The 17,390-nt window shown below is 39.1% G+C and overlaps 1 protein-coding gene across 50 annotated transcripts in view; it reads right to left on the minus strand.

Moving 5' to 3' along the window:
* Positions 1–17,390, minus strand: part of TENM3 (teneurin transmembrane protein 3) — a 1,240,854-nt gene that overhangs the window by 111,264 nt on the left and 1,112,200 nt on the right. For all 50 annotated transcript variants that reach the window (XM_083755214.1, XM_083755180.1, XM_083755191.1 and 47 more), the window contains one exon: positions 7,921–8,159. In XM_083755214.1, coding sequence (XP_083611340.1) covers positions 7,921–8,159 — 239 coding nt within the window. The remainder of the gene's footprint in view (positions 1–7,920; positions 8,160–17,390) is intronic.

Consider the following 17,390-nt stretch of genomic DNA (forward strand, 5'->3'; position numbering starts at 1 on the left):
CACAGAGTTGGTCTGCCAAAGGCCTAGTGCCTGAAGCCAGCTCCTTGTAGAGCGTGTCCTTGGGGAGCCTGCCATCTTCTGTTCTGTGGACATGACCAAGCCAGTACAGATGTCACTGAGATAGGATTGTAAACATGCTGGGAATGTGGGCTTGGGACAAGCACATCTTTGTTTGAGATTCTGTTCTGCCGTGCAATGCCCAAAATCTTCCTGACAATGCGCATGTAGAAAGCGTTGAGGTATAGCTTCTGGCGGGTGTAAATTGCTCATGACTCACTTCCATAAAGCAGTGTGCTCAACATGCAAGCCTGGTATATCTGAAGGGCACCAGATTGGTTGCTTCTGGACTACACAAACAAGTGCAGGCAACCAGTAGTAGAATAAAAGCCACAAAGTAGACAAGTGAAACACCCATCTAGTGGGGTACCCAGTGGTGAACTTACAGACTGCCACCAATTTCTACCTAGGGTTGCAATATGTCTGAAATCTCCAGGACATACCTGGAATACTGTAGTCGGCAGCAGGGTCCTGGCAGAAATCTGCAAGATCTAGACATATCGTTGATTGCTTTTCAAAAATGGCAAAACAAAAAGTTCAACAACTTTTGTTTCCAGATTATTACTTTTTGAAATATGGCAAACCTATTTCTACCACACTTTAAAAATCTGGTATTTGTGGGTATTTTTGCCATAATTTTGCTGTCACTGTCCAGTTTAGGTGAGTTTGTTGCACCCCCTTTGGGAGAATGAACTGAGATGCTGAGGCACACGAAGTGATAAGAGATACAGGTGGATTTAAAAGACTGGCATTGCCTTCCCTGTCCTTATTGTTTCCTGCATGTTTCCTCCACCCAACCTCTTGTACCCCCATAATTTAAAGTATGGGATTACTTTACCATTTCTGGGACCAATAAGCCCACAATCAGCAAAACAAATCTCATTTCTTATTTGCCTAAATCATGTGGTGGGATGGGGAGATATGGTAATTTGGTTGGTTTGGTGCAACACTCAGTTTGACACAGCTAGCAAGTGAACTATAGTCAGGAAGGGAGTTAAATAGAGGCTACCTTAGTTACGGTAACTGATTTCTGACAGCTGACCAACAGGAAGTGGTATGGAAGTGGAATTACTCAGTTTGTTTGCACACATCTACTGCTGTCCAGGCAAGATGCAATGGGTTAATGATAACACATTTTTATGCTCACTGCTGTTATCTTTAAGGTATGTGGATGAGTGGGCAAGCACAAAAAAGTCATATTTGTGCTCATTGTTGATCTTGTTAAGTTGTTGCATTTTTTGCCCTTTACCTCATTTGTCTTGCATCTTCATTTTTGAGGAAGAGAAATAACCCTTTGCAAACTATAAATCAAACAACTGAAAATAACATGCTGGCAGCCATCACCATAAGAAGTGTCAATGATACTCATTAGAGCTGTATTTCTCATTGGCTTGCTGCCTGCACTACATGGTCCTTGTGATTACTGTGTCATAGTAAAACACCCTTCGAATAAAGATTTAAATGTCACGATATTTAATGTACTGCAATACAAATTATGATTTTGCTATGATATGTTTCAGTTGTGTCACTCCTCAGATCAGCTCAAGATGGATGGGTTTACTCAAGGGTTCACAGAAGCAGTAGTAAGACATGGTCTCATGCACCAATGAGCTGCTTAATCTAATCAAGCAGGATTTATGATGCTGACATATAATATATACACATGTATATAAATGACAAAATGCATTTTACATTGCTATTGCTATTTAAATATTTGTTTTACTACAGGAAAAGGCTGCTTGGCATAGATTTTCCTTTTGACCCTTGCTAATTCAGTAATAACTTTTGAAGTCAGATGTTAATAAAATGCAGATGCACCTGGAGACATGACAGCTGCTGGGAGGTTAGAACTGCAGAAAAGGCTGACAAATAGGTCAAGCTCCATTTTAGTCAAAACACTTCTGATGAATAAACCTACTTCACAGTCATAATAAAACATTATTTAACCCTTAGACATTATTTATAACATCTCAATTAGTAATAACACATTACAGTATTTATAATTATTGGAGCCAGTTTTTTACAGAGTACCATATTTTTCGCTCTATAACACGCACCAGACCATAACACACACATAGTTTTTAGAGGAGGAAAACAAGAAAAAAATATTCTAAACGAAACAGTGGATGTATGATTTTTGTGGTTCATGCTGTGGCCACAGACATGTGATCTGACGGTGAGTTTGGGGTAGCCCAATGAAAAATCCCGAGGATCCATGTGGATCCATGCTAAAGTCGCCCTAAAGTCCCAGGGGTGCTGGAAGTCGCAGGGGCGCTGGGGGAGTGAATGGGAAGCAAGAGAAGGAGAACGATCCCTCACACATACACAGACACACAGAGTATCAATCCTAAAGTCGCAGGAGAGCAATAGCTCAAGCACACACACACACACACAGCCCCTACAGTGGCTAATCCAAAATCGGACAGCAAAAAACTGCAGGCAGGGACAGAGAGCATGGGGTTGTTTTAAAGCAGCCAACCCCGCTCTGCTTCTCTCCCTCCTCCCCGGCTAGGCTGGCTGAAAAGCTTTGCTGCTACTTAGCGAGCTCAGTGGGGAGGAGAGAGGGACATAGAGCACGGGGTTGTTTTAAAGCAGCCAACCCCGCTCTGCTTCTCTCCCTCCTCCCTGGCTCGGCTCACTGACAGGAGCCGCTTACACCCGCTTTGCTGTTTCAAAGCGAGCTACGGACTGCTCACAACTGCAGCAGATTCCCCTGCCATCTGTAGCCATTCGCTCCATAACACGCACAGACATTTCCCCTTACTTTCTAGGAGGAAAAAATTGTGTGTTATGGAGCAAAAATTACGGTACTTTTTTGTTCATACAGGTGGTCTGAACTGTTCCCAAATTGTCCCTTCCATTGAAAAAAGCTTAAGAAAAGAAACATAAATAAAATAGGGCCAGTAACCAAACACAGGATGACACCAACAGAAATGGGAAAGGACAAAAGAAAATGAAAGTTGAACAGAAACACAAAGGTAAAATGTATTGACATAGGATTGTTTGCAGTGACAAATCTGTCCTGCAGTCTTGTGTCCATGAAAACACATTAAAGGACTTTCCAAAACATAAAACCAAAATCCAGAATATGAAATAAGCAACCAGCAATGTACTGAAAGCCACAAGTCTCCAGTAAATGTGTTGGTGATCACTTTTTAATTTGGTACCGTGTAAATGCAGCCCAGAATCTGTTACAGTGGTACCTCTGGTTATGAACTTAATCCCTTCCGGGGATCTGTTCGCAACAGGAAACCGCTCGTAACATGAGGCGCACTTTCTCTAATGGCACCTCCCACTGCTGCCGCACGACTTCCGCTCGCATCCCGGGGCAAATGTCGCAACAAGGGGCATCTACTTCCGGGTTAGCGGAGCACATAACCTGTAGCATTCGTAAGGGGGACGGTACATAACAGGAGGTTCCACTGTGCTGTCAAAATTATTTGTCAAGACTGATTAGCTTTAATTTGCTAAGCTGATATTAAGCTGGGCAGGGGGCTGGGCGGACAGGCTAGTACCTGGGGCACATGAGTTAGTCTTCCCTGCCCTAAAGTGTATGTTCACACACCCTGAGAAGGGTCTAAAAATAGTAAAGTGACTCATAATAAGATTTCCCATCTCCCAATTTTTTCCTCAGCCTGGGTTTTTTGTGCACTGAAGACAACATGCTCAGATCACAATTACCGGACACACTTGAGAAGATGTGGGGATTTTGCTTTTTTCCCTTTTTTTGCATTTCACAGCCAAATGAAAGAACCCAGCCCAACAGTTTTCTGTCTCCTGCAATATCAGCCCCTCATTACAACAGAGGAAAGATCAGGATTATGTCAAGGGTAAGGGATGAAGGCGACTGTTTCTCACTTAAACTGCAGAGCGTGTGTGGCATAGGATTATTTAAGTCTGATGATTTCTTTGGAAAATATTGGTCTGCTAAAAAAATAGTATTCAGTAGTATTTAAGTATGCTTAAAAGTATGTTATAGTTGCTTCCTTTAATTGCCTTTCACCTTTTCAATGAAGAAAAGTAGAAGCATGTTCAACATTTTTAGGATACATTTTATTTGTTCTCATATATAAATTACACATCATTCCTAAGAGTTTAAAAAACTTGTCCCCCCCCCCCCAATCTTCCTTTCTGCTTTTCTCTACATTCTGGGGATTAGACTTTTGGCTTTGTTCAAGCTACTTTTTGGTTTCCCATTCACCTTCCTATGTTTTCTCTTGCTTTCCTCTTTGTTGTTCTCCTGTCACCTTGTTGTGACCTCCTGGCTTTTTCCTCTCTCTCATGTTGCGTCCCTTTGTTCCCCCGTTTCCTTTCTCTGAATCACTGCATCACCAAAGGTTTTGTTGTCATGGTATTGGAAGAATGACAAGACACACCAGTCCCTCACTGCATACCCTTGTGCCAGCTAGCCAAAACAGCTGCATAGCTGAAAGGTTGGAGAGATGAGACTCCACCTTAGAAAGCTAGCTTTCCTTCTGCACTACTGCAGGACAACAACAAAAAAGTCCTTTAAAAATGCATTTCCTTCACTTGAACAATTAAATAAATACAGGGACTTGGAATCCATGCCAAATTATATTCTATATCTATGCTAGACGGCATGACTGTATCAGTTCTACTACAAAGCCCATTTATGAATCATCTGTGAGAAAGTGCTTTGTGTGCCTCAATCAGAATTTGTCCCATTTACGACAACACAATACAGAATTTTAATAGGTTTTCCAAGCTTTCATTATCAATATATATATTAGCACATTTTTCAGTACAGGTTGCAACTTGTCTCAGTTGGGGTAATGGTTTTGTGTAACATTAGAAACAGCTGCAAACTGGCTCTTCAAAAGTGACTTCCTACTACAGCTAATATTTCTACAGCCAATAATTTCTCTTCTCACTGCTTTGTTTAAAGCACGTTGTTATGAAACAGGTAAATAAAATGGGAAACCATTTCAATTTCATATTAAGTAACTCATCGTGAATTATACTTGGATGGCCTATTAAGTGAGAATTTCATATTACATCTGAAGAGATGGGAAAGCTCCATATACAAGTGAATTTAATCCATTAACTGCTTTATGGACCCCAAAACCTTCAAAGTGTGTCCCTGAGTGCCAGGTTTTACATTTAGGTTGCTGAGTTAGCTGAAATATCAGTAATATCACCAGTACATAAAGAGCTCCCTGTTGAATACATAGAGAAGGCAATCCCTGTGAATTGTTTATTTCAGCAGGCAGATGAACTAGTTATTTGTGATGAAATGCAGCATAGCTATACCCATTCTCAACAGAATCAAATTATATAAAATGCTGTATGGCTCTCAGTTTGAGGAATTATATATATATATTTTAAAAAATATTCTCAACACCTAAGTAGGTATATGGCACAAGTACGGGTATTCTAATACATGCTTCAGCACATTAATATCTCAAATCATTTTTCATCTGTGTGGAAGCACTGCAAGTCACTGTAATTGTGTCATTCTCTATTTAGCATTTAATTTCCTGATATCACAAGTCCTCATTCTTCATCGGTTCTGTCTCACTGGGCAACATCCATATTTGAATGGTGGCTTTGCATGTATCCTGGGGTTTGTTTTATCCTTTATGATGTCCCCCATTATATGGAATGATCCTTAAGTATTTTTCATGACAATTTTGTGTTTTTCATCACATTTTAAATAGTGTACCATGCAAGAAAATGTAAAAAAATCACAACAAAACCAGTAGCTGCTTTCTACCAGCCATGAATGGGCCTGTTTTCAAATAATAACATCAACTTACAATAATATACCCCAGCTTGATCACTGAAATCATCTGCAGGAGCATCATTAGTTGTTCTCTGAGTTGGCAAGGCTCATTTGACAGCAACAAGAAACCAAGCGGCCCAGTCCTGCTTGAATACTCTACCAATAGAGATTCAGCAGGCACCTTCTGTTTCAACCTTGATGCACCTCCTGAAAATTCTACAAGGCTTATGCAGAAAATTCCATTATAGTTAGCTAATTTCAACATTTTATAGGGTTTTTTTATTGTATAGCTTCATCCTTCCTCCCAAAGCAGCCCAGGATGACAAACATGAAAAAACAATAAAAACAATACAAAGATTTAATGTTATTTAGATGCACCACCACTACTGTACAGACAATTTTTAATGGTGAGTTTAATGTACTCAGCCTGAAATTTGTCACTGAAAAGTTGCCTTTAGAAAGCAGCAGCAGTGCAAACAGATAAGACAATGGGAGTTACAAGATGGTGCTATCCTATGAGGGCTCCTCTAGGGTACAAACAGCACATCCAAAATGGCACTGTCTCCTTCTTCAAGCATTAGAAGGATGAGCAAGAGTATCATAAATGCAGGTAAAGGGCCATTAATGGGTTATCTGCCCACCAAGAGTCAATACTGTTTGCTTCAAAATTGAAGAAGCGGAAAAATAAGGTCAGTTCTGCAGCAGCATTTATTATCAACACTATAGTTGACAACAATTAGACCCCTCTAGGTTAAAGAAAACCATTCATTAAGTTAACACAAAATCTAAAATTAATGCCTTGGTAAGGATAAAAATACATTTGATTTAACAGAGTTAAATTTGTAAAAAAGGGCTATTAATTGCATGTTTATATTTTCATATACTTAATATTTTGGGTTACAATCCAGCCTACACATGATTAAAATCATCATATGCTTGACATCAGTGATACTTAAATCTGCATAACTGCTCAGGAATGCAGGCTTAGCTATTCTAAATGTTTCAAGACATGTATATATGTAATTTGCTTTGACACTTTGCGGGGGCAGGGAAAGTGGGAGTAGAGTGGGCTATAAATCTAAATAAAAACATAAACGGATTAATGTAACTACTCAATCCACCATCTATGGACTATGCTGCTTAAACATGGCCCATACATTGATCACAGAAAATCACAATGTATGCATCAAAGAGGACAAAGAAAATCCACTCAAATAGCAATATACAGCCGAAACTGCCAACATAATTCCTATAAAACTCCTTTGGCTTTCCTGGGCAACAGGAAGACTTGCAATCTTCTCAAGGCAGCCATATTCCATTAGCAGGGAAGGTGAAAATCTTACATTACTCAGCGGCCTATTTTTTTGCATTATTCACCGTGGCTTCTGATTCAACAGGGATCCACTTCAAAGATTTTATTCAGCACAATGCTGTGGCATGGACTGAAACTTAACTAGTTTGTTTCAACATAGAGTCTACCAACATTTTAATTTCATGAGGGGTTTTAGCTTTGTATTAGTTTTTACAACTAAGTACGCATCATGGTTTTTTAAAAAAGTTAAATAGTTCCACTGAAGCTTTAGAATACACACTGTCAATAGTTGAGTATTTTAGTAAAAGGAAATGATTATTCAGAACATGGCAACATAGAACCGCAAAATTCTATATTATTAAATTATAAATTTATCTGTTTCTCATTATGTACACATATTTTCACATATGTAAAAATACTTAAGCTTCTTCTCAGAAACAAATTCTCCCCTCGCCCCCACATGAGTTTGCTCAATTCTTAAATGTGCTCCCCTTTTTAATAGAGAAATGATGGCTGAATTATGGCCTTATCCTTTCTAAAAAGGAAAGGTAGAGAATTTCTAAATTATAGTTCAGTTTTTTAAAATGACATTTCACTTGCCATTTTCAAGGGAAATGGTTACAAAACACAGGCATTTTCTATTCCATCTGAAGAACTTTTAATTAAATTGCTTTCATCGCCTCTACTGTTAACAGCACTTGTGGATAAAAAGACAGCTGTATATTATGCAGTTTGCCAGTGTCCATATATAACCAGAAACCAAGATACATAGATTTATAATGACAATAATCATAAAAAGCAAACTTACCTATAAAGTAAGATAGTAGTATTGCCAGTAGAACAGAGACCCCTACAGCACAGAGTGCTGTACATTTCCAGCTACAGTACTTTGAAGACTTTTTAAATTTAAAAGCACTTCTTGATAAGGTGTTCCTAGGTAGTGGCCGTGTCGGAGGTGAATAAACCGAGCCGGATGCCATTGTGTAACCCGGTGTCGCAGTACTGAACAGTGGTGTTGTCCCTGTTCCTGTTTTGAATAGGAAATGCCTGCAGAAAATAAGAAGTAAATACAAATTAGTGTCTAGGATAGTTAATGGTATTTTTCTTCTTGCTCCATATTTGTTCATTTTGGGGGATAGCATCTTAACATTTATTCAGGTTTGAGCATTTTTATATATGATGGCCCTGACACAAAGATTCTGACTGGCAAAAGATGTAATCTTCTGGATGAAAAAGAGTTACTTTGATTCAGTCCTCTACTCCTATATTAGGGGGCAGGTGCTGTTGACACAGTCGGCGTGTCTTTCTTATTTACGGTGTGCAAGCTGGATGCAGATGGTAAGTCTATAGAAATGTAATTGTGGCGTACAGATTGCCCTTCCTGGATCTGGGCACTGTGGTACCACAAACAGTGTTAAGCAAACCTATTGTTCAGAGGGGAAAAAAATAATGGCTTATTTCTGTTGGCTACCAGAACTTTTAGAAGTCCAGAAATACACAGTGTATATTAAAAAATGTTTTAAGCACCAAGACACAAAGGCTCAGTTGAACATTTATCAATACACACTCAAGAGGAAATATTGTCTAGAACAGCTCTTTCCCAATTTGTGATTCTTTGCTTATTCTCACATATTCCTTAGGTAACAGCCTAAACAACTTCTTGATGACAGTGAGACCAAGAAATGCCATTTGCCCAACATTACCCTAATTTTGTACAGGGGTGGGAAGGTTTGGGGAAGGAAAAAATGTATTGGGGGGGGGTTTCTGGGTAAGGTAATTCTACTTGAGTTAGGAGAAAAAAATGTTTTCAAATTACATTTCTAGAGATGCATAAAGAGTATTGTGTAGATTATATATATATATATTTATGTCTCAAGGTATACATGACAGATTTCTTAACATTTTTATAGCATATATATATAAAGGACAATGTCAGCGAAGAAAATGAATAAATTGTCAACTCTGTCACATACTCATGATATGAATAAGATAGTCTATATTTAACTGTGATCTATGTGGATCTGGCTCAGTATCTCCTGGAGTTAATTATAAATATTGTTAGAGAGGAGCGTATTCATGGTACATGTCCTTTGAAAATAAAAAGATAAAAGGATTGCCTTCCACCCTTAGGGCTGCCATACGTCTGGATTTTCCTGGACATTATTGGGATTTCAAAGGCGAAATTGACGTCTGTGGGGGATTTCTGAAAGGCGGCACTTTTTCCTGGATCTTAGGCACGTCAATTGAAAAATCATGTTTTTTTGGCGTTTTTGTAAATAAATTTAAAAAGCTCAACAACTTTTGGGGTGTCCTGGTTTTTACTTTGTGAAATATGGCAACTCTATCCAGCCTTCACAATTATCTGATCAGAAACCAACCAACATCATCAACAGAAATGCCATTCTAAGGTATTGGTCTGTATCAAGCCTACTGCATGGAGAGAGAAGGTTTAATCTGATGCAAAAGAAGAAGAAGAAGAAGCACCTGCATACTAACCAAACACAAAAAAAGAAAGTTCCCATTACTCCCAATGATCCTGCAGCCACATTTTTCAGCATTGCAGCATGTGGGGGAAGAATTAAATTCCCCTCTCTGGGTGGTGGTCCCAATCTAATCAGACCCCCTTCCATTTACTTTTAAGTAAAAAGACTGTATAGATACAGGACTATCTAAAGCATATGTGGTGCCGGAGTGCAAAGATCCGCCTGGCGCCCCCCAGGTTGCCCAGTCCCAGGTGCGCAGGAGAGCAGAGCCGCCAGCCTGCCTCAGTGTCTCGCTGGCTCGGTTGCCCCCAAACTTGCGGCACGGCAGAAGAGCCTGCGCGGTGCTCCAACCAACGGATGGGCTCTTCCTCGGACTCAACTCTCGGGCCTCGAATTCTTGGCCTGGCACCCCTGAGAGCCCGGCGCCCCACACCCCTTGTGCCTATGGGTAAGACTGCCCTGCATAGAGCTGTGCACAATACAGTTAATGTGTGGTTTGACCTCAAACTTAAGATGTAGCAAACCTTACGTTATCTACATCTTAAAAGACTACAGTATTATTGCTATCATCATCACTATTTCTATACTGCCCTTCATCAGAGGATTAAGGGTGGTTTACAATATGAAAACACAAAAATATATAACAATACACCTCACCACACACAAAGTTTAAAAGGCTATAGATTGTATAATTAGCCAAAAGCCTGGGAGGAGAGGAGTGTCTTTGCCAGGTGCCTAAAGATATGTTTTGTTTGTTTTGTTTGTTTTTTTAAAAAAATCTGATTTCCTAATTTAAGCACTTTTGTGCTGCTTTTGGTTTCTTTGCTAAGGCAATCCAGGAAGGGAGTTTTAAACCAGCTCTCACATAGAATACCATACATCTTCTGTTGTGTACACATCAAGCACAAATGCACTGAGGCAGCATGTCAAACCATGGCTTTCCGGAATGGGTAGGCTCAGCAATGATCCTACACTTTACAAGCATCACATAGGTTTTCTACAAACTCCTACACAGTCACCCTTACCAAGCAGGGGTGTTATATTATGGGGAAGTCTGAGACAGCACACAATATGGCATGGAGTTTTAGTCTTAAACTCCTTGCCATCCTTCTGCTAAAAATGTAAGTGCCTTTACAGAGTTGTCATTTGCAGATCAGCTAGGAAATTCCAGGGGTGGGTGCAAAAAAACCTCCTTAACAAACAGAAATCTGCAATTCAAAATGTGTGCTACAATCCCTATTTGGATCTAAATTTTGAATGAAAGAAACTGCTATAAAAGTTCGTTACTCATACTTAGGTAGCATGTTAATTGTGAATATCATATTGGTAATATTGTTTGTCTGCAGCAAATTAATCTAGCAGCAATTGAAAAGCTTTTCTATTTAATGCCGCTACAAGTATTAGCAACTAAACAAAATTATGAATCAAGAACTTGTAATTACTTTATACATGTAAACAATTATTCAATTACCTTTTTAAATAGTTTTTTTGTCTCAAGATATCATATTTTATGAAATAAATAAATCTGATTTATTTAGAAAAACAGCAGACTTTTATGATAATGACTTTGCTGTGGGGTGTGAGCTTTCTAATATTAACAATAATCAAGTTTGAAATCTTTAAAGAATCGGATAACAGAAAGCTGGCTTATGGCCATGTTTGGATGTCACAGTTTAGTGTGCCATGAGCAAGACTGTGAGTCTTGAGCTCATGCAGTCTCCCATTCCTTCTTCTGGTGCGGTTGTGAAAAATCCAAATGTTTTTGCTACTTGGTTTCAAGCTTTCTTGTTTAGCTTCTGTTTCTGCAACTTGGTTTCAAGTTGGTTTGCTTGTACAAACTACAGTCGACGTTAACTACAATTTGTCTATTTGGACATAATGACAAGCTGCAGTTAATCAAAAACAGAAGTGAATGTTTCAAACTCCTCACAGGCATGCTGTGGGAGAAAAAGGGAGAGCACATGAGCCCAAGGCTTGCCTAGATTTGCTCATATAATACTAAAGCATCGTATAGCACAGGGGTGTGGGCCTTTAAGGCTCTCCACCTGGCCTTCAGGATTCTCCCCAGGCCAAATATCCTCTCCACAAGCCATGCCTCCTCACTGCCCTGCTTTACATGTTTCCTTAGGGAAACCCAGCCAGATGGGATGGTAATAATAATAATAATAATAATAATAATAATAATAATAATAATAATTTGGCCTTACTGGAATTTGTTGTTGAGCTCTTGATAATGCCTTTCAGTTTGGCTAAATGGAAGTTAAAGACGGATGTGTCAGTTTGTGGATAAACTAGTTTATTTGTATAAAGGTAACATTTACACTCATTGCCCCACCTACTTTTGCCTCTGGCCCCTTCAATTACTGGCATGTGGTCCTTCAGCTGAAAAGGCATACCCTCCAAAATTGTCACAGGACTCAAGGCTCTACTTCTAGAATGACATATTTTCCCTTTTCATAAATCTTGCTGGTACACACACACACAAATGCTAGAGTAGTTTAATTACACACACAGCATTATGCATTCTGTGTCTGTCTCTTTGAAAGCACAAAATCGAGAAAATTCACTACAAGCTTCTTAGTAGAGACCAGAATGGAAAAACAAGTTATTGAGTTTTTTTAAAAAATGAACAGAATGAGAGAGTACAGAAGTAGGATAGTAAAATCAAATTAGCTGGAAACAACATCTTCTAAAGAACCAGGAACAGCTTGTAAATCCAGCCAAAGGCAGTATAACTCAGACCACCAACTGGAAACCTTACAAAATAAATATCACCCACATTAAATGAAAGCCACTTATCCATCAGTGTGAGGATAAGTTAGAAACCATTTCTTACATGATACGTTTGTGCTAAAAGTAGCCAAAAACAGAAATGTATTTTATGTATTGTGAAAAAGCCGCTGAAATCCTTACCCAGAAAATTCATTAAAAGAGAGATTTCAAAACACTATCTGATGCCGACTCTGAACTTCAGTGTAATATCCAAGTGTATCCAAGTTTCCCTTTACAACTTTATATAGCTTTCTGGACAAATGTAGTCAGAAAACCTTCTAGCCACTATTTGTTTTCTTTAAAATGTGAGAAAGTCAACCCCTAAGAAGAAGGCTGGTGTTTCAGCTTAGCACAGGGGTAGCTTTCTGTTGGTCCACTGTCAGAATCTAGTCAGTCAGCTAGGTCCATTTAGCCCCAATCATTCTTGCCAGGCACTGGTAAGAGAAAAGGTAAATCACAGACTTTTTACCTAGGGAACCCAATCCCCAAGTGATTTGTTCAGAAAGTGGTATGATAATTGCGCCCACTTTGTGAATTGGCACTGCCCCTTACAGCTCTAGAGACTTCTGTAATACAGTCATACCTTGGTTGTCGAACGCCCTGGAACTCGGAGGTTTTGGCTCCCAAACGCCACAACCCGGAAGTGATTGTTCTGGTTTGCGAACGTTCTTTTGGAACCTGAACATCTGACGGGGCTTCCACAGCTTCTGATTGACTGCAGGAGTGATCTGGTTTTCGAACGTTTTGGAAGTTGAACGGATTTCCGGAAAGGATTCTGTTCGACTTCCAAGGTACGACTGTATTAGAAAAGAACCTTTCTTTCTTTCTTAAAAGGGAGCTTTTTGGAACAGATGTGGAGCCTCACATACTGATTTTGGCCAGCACAGCACAACTTTCCAAATGAAGCAATTGGGTAGTCATGCTACTCAAGTCAAAAAGTAGCACACAAGGCACCAACAGGAATCTTCCCAGTTCCAATGTGAAAAGAGAGAACAGAATTCCTGTTATCATGATGCCCATGGTTAGCCTTCACTTTGGTCCACAACCGTCTTGGCATCATTAACACCTTCAGTAGAGTCTCTTCAGGAAAAAGACTGCAAAGTTTTCCTATCTTCAAGGAGTGTCATAACTCCACTGACTCTTCCTGCTATATTTTGGAGCTTGGTGGGGCATCGTTGGTGGGGCAGGGCAGGGCATTGGCGAAGTTGACATGTGTGCACTGGTGGAACACACCACTTGACTTATAGCCCACACCACTTGACTTATCCAACAACACTGCTGCCAGGAGACTGGTGATGTGACAGTGCTCTCCCTCTTATTTCTAGATGGCAGGACTTCGTCTGCTGGGGATGATGACAATGTCACCAAGATTGCTCTCGAATCCATGCAGCTGGAGTAGGCATATGAAGAAATATAGCTCTACAGACTTTTGTCTCATCACATCTCCCCTTTTGTTGGACCCAAGCAGATGTTCCTGCGTCAAGCAGATTATGGAACAAACTAAAATCACTACTGTAAAAGAGAGAAGCAGGACCTTATCAGAAGTAACTCTCAGGTTACAGAATGGGCTATCGGATAAGGTTTGCATTAGAAAAATATACCTATTTTTGATTAGGTAAGAAATGCTTTGCAATACTTCTTATAAACATTGGCATAAGGTAACTCAAGTGATCAGGATGAATGGCAAGGCATAGCTTTTATGCCAATATTTTGGAATTTCAATTTTGGTATTAAATTATTTATTCTGTAGATTAGATTTGCTATTATTTGGCATATTACCTTTGTCAACATTTTCTGGATTTTGAGATTCAATTGCTAATTTATTTGTGTAAGCTGTTTCAAACAATGGAAGGTGAGGGGTAGAATTATTATTTTTTTGTTTTGGACTCTAGAACAAGTGTCTGGAAGCTAAGGATGCTTATGGTAAAGTATGTAATTAAATGCATAGTTAAATAAAAAAAGGTAAAGGTACCCCTGCCTGTACGGGCCAGTCTTGACAGACTCTAGGGTTGTGCGCTCATCTCACTCTATAGGCCGGGAGCCAGTGCTGTCCGCAGACACTTCCGGATCACGTGGCCAGCGTGACAAGCTGCATCTGGCGAGCCAGCGCAGCACACGGAACGCCGTTTACCTTCCCGCTGGTAAGCGGTCCCTATTTATCTACTTGCACCCGGGGGTGCTTTCGAACTGCTAGGTTGGCAGGCGCTGGGACTGAACGATGGGAGCACACCCCGCCGCGGGGATTCGAACCGCCGACCATGCGATCGGCAGGTCCTAGGCGCTGAGGTTTTACCCACAGCGCCACCCGCGTCCCTTACATAGTTAAATATTTATATACAATTATTGGTATGGCTTCCCAGCCCACCCCCCAGTCAGAGGATGGAGACAGGACAAAACGAATTTATGAATGAACACTTGTGAAATTGATACGGACTAGAAACTGACCGATCTATTCTTCCCTACTGGATATGTCAATTAGAGACTAGTGCAGACACTGCATCAAGAACAAAAAGGCAGCCTGTGCTTTAAATGTAATATATGTTTTATTTCACAGGCAAGTGCTGCATGTATACAATTAAAAATGTGGAGAATATGTGTAACCATAACAATCTTGTGAGAACCATGCAAGTGTAGCCCTTAAGAGGTCTTGTAGGCTCTCATTTTAAACCGTTTTGACCTCACCCAAACTGGTATATAAATAATGGAATGGCACTGAAAATCTAGTCACTAGAGAATATTTGCAGCGGAAAAATATCACAGCAGTTTGACTATATTTTTGAAAGAAGAAAATCAGTGCTGACTGAACATTTCTGATTTTAATGAACAATGAAGCAATGTCCTTGACAATGAATTACTGACATACCTACACACACTTCATATCAAACTAATATGAGAAAATGAAAGCTAACGCATAAAATTCCATTGCTTTTCAGTGTCATAAAGTATCATCAGGTTGTATATGAACAGAAATGGAACAAAGTGGACCTGACGCATCACAATCTCAGGATTTGTACAGAATCTTTAAATTCCCGGAAAAGGGTGTTTCAGTTCTGCAGTTTATCCTGCCCAGTATGTTGCCCATATACAATGCTGAATGTAGGGGGGGGAGGGCATAAAAAAAAAAAATCTGAACAGGTGGGATAAGCAAACCATGGCTTCCTTCCTTCATGCTGAGTAAGTGTATTCAAAAGAGTAAGTGGATTTCAAAGATATAACTTGGCAATCCAAGGTATAACATTGATATGTATAAATGCAAGGCTTGTTCTATTTTTGCAAGTATGATAGGTGTCAGAATCTCTGCGCTCTGGATTTCATTAGTGAGGGTGCTGACTAGAAGTGAGTGCTATGCATTAAAAATCATGGGAAATGCTAGTATGTGGTAAGAGATTCTCACTTTTGCTATATCTGTGTGCAAATATAAATAAGTAACTAAATAAATGTCAATCCAAGACCAAAAGATTTTCCACCATGCAAAAGTAAATTAAAGTAAAGACCCAGAGAATATATAGGACCAATATATATATATATATATATATATATATTTAAAAGTTGTTGTTGTTTTAGCCATGTCCACAGACGTGGCTGCTTTCACTTAAGGGATGCAACTTCAATGTCATCTCCCAAAATCCAAAAGCAAGTAACATTATTGTATTTACAGGTAGGTATAAATAACAACAACAACAACATAAACAGTACATATTTATCACTATACAATACGTCATTTTATTTTATAACATGTAAGTCCTATACCCGGCTGACTTACCTTACATTTATATATATTTTTGAAATATAGGTTTATTCAGATTTTCAGCAAACAAATAATGCAGGTAGCTAAACGACATACAAAAGCCCACAAAGATCAACTCTTTAAAACGCAAGTGAAAAATGCATGATATGAAAACATGAGAACAACAAAAACATAATAATTCTAGCTGTGATGCTGTGAATTAGTGAGGCTGATAAGCTACATTGTCAACCTGACAGTATGTTGTATTCTAAAATCTATTATGTAACTGATGGGTTATTATCTCTGGACAAGTTTCACACCAGGAGGCGATCCCTGCTAGCATAATTTCAAAAGCAAAAGCTTATAAACAAGATAAATTTCACTGCTCTGTTACCTCTATCAGTATCAAACTTCACTTCATCTGCCAGGTACCTGCAACTTGAGGTTCCCATAACAAATATATAAAAAACAAATGCATATATGTCTATTAAATATCAATTATAAAGGTGAATCAGCATTGTGGGATAATTGAGTTAGAGGGAACAAGAGCATACATTAATTTGTGTGATAAATATGCTTATGTGGTGGATTTTTTAAAAAATTACTTACTGTGCAATCCCATATATGCCCAGTCAAAAGTTGTCCAATGAACTACAGGGGTGCAATCTGAATATACTGGGTTTTTGTTTTGTTATTTTCCCCTCTGGTTTATTACAATTATTATTTTTGCATACTTGATATACATAATACTTTTAGCTATCTGTCTTTATTTTTATTTCACTGGAAAGCTCATGAGGATACTAGAACAAGATGAATAACAGGATTTATTTCTAAATGGCTAATTATTTATGAAGGGGCAATACCCATTTCACAGGGAAAAAAACATCATGACAGGCTGTGCATCAAACATGCAACATAATCGTGGATAAATGTTCCTGGACCTAGATCAAACTGTTTGTGTTTTAACCTCATCATCAACAGAAGCAACCAGTGATGCATTTAAAGCTAAAATTAACTTCTCTCTGTACACCACATCTAGGAAACAGGAACTCGACCAAACTGGGTCACTGCTAGCTATGATTTACTACTGACAAACTAATGGAAAAACACAGCATATGAAATGATTGTGAATGTGACAGAGCTGAGCTCTTTCTTTCCTGATGAAGCACATTAAACTATCTGCTATTAAACGTTTATGCACCCTACTCCTACCAATATATTGTACTCCTGTGGAGCATAAGGCCTTCAGGTAAATGGATTCGATCCCTCCCATAAAAGATTAATACCTGTTTTCAC

Source organism: Podarcis gaigeae, assembly GCF_964106915.1.
Source record: "Podarcis gaigeae genome assembly, chromosome: 9".
In the NCBI taxonomy this organism is placed as follows: Eukaryota; Metazoa; Chordata; class Lepidosauria; order Squamata; family Lacertidae; genus Podarcis; species Podarcis gaigeae.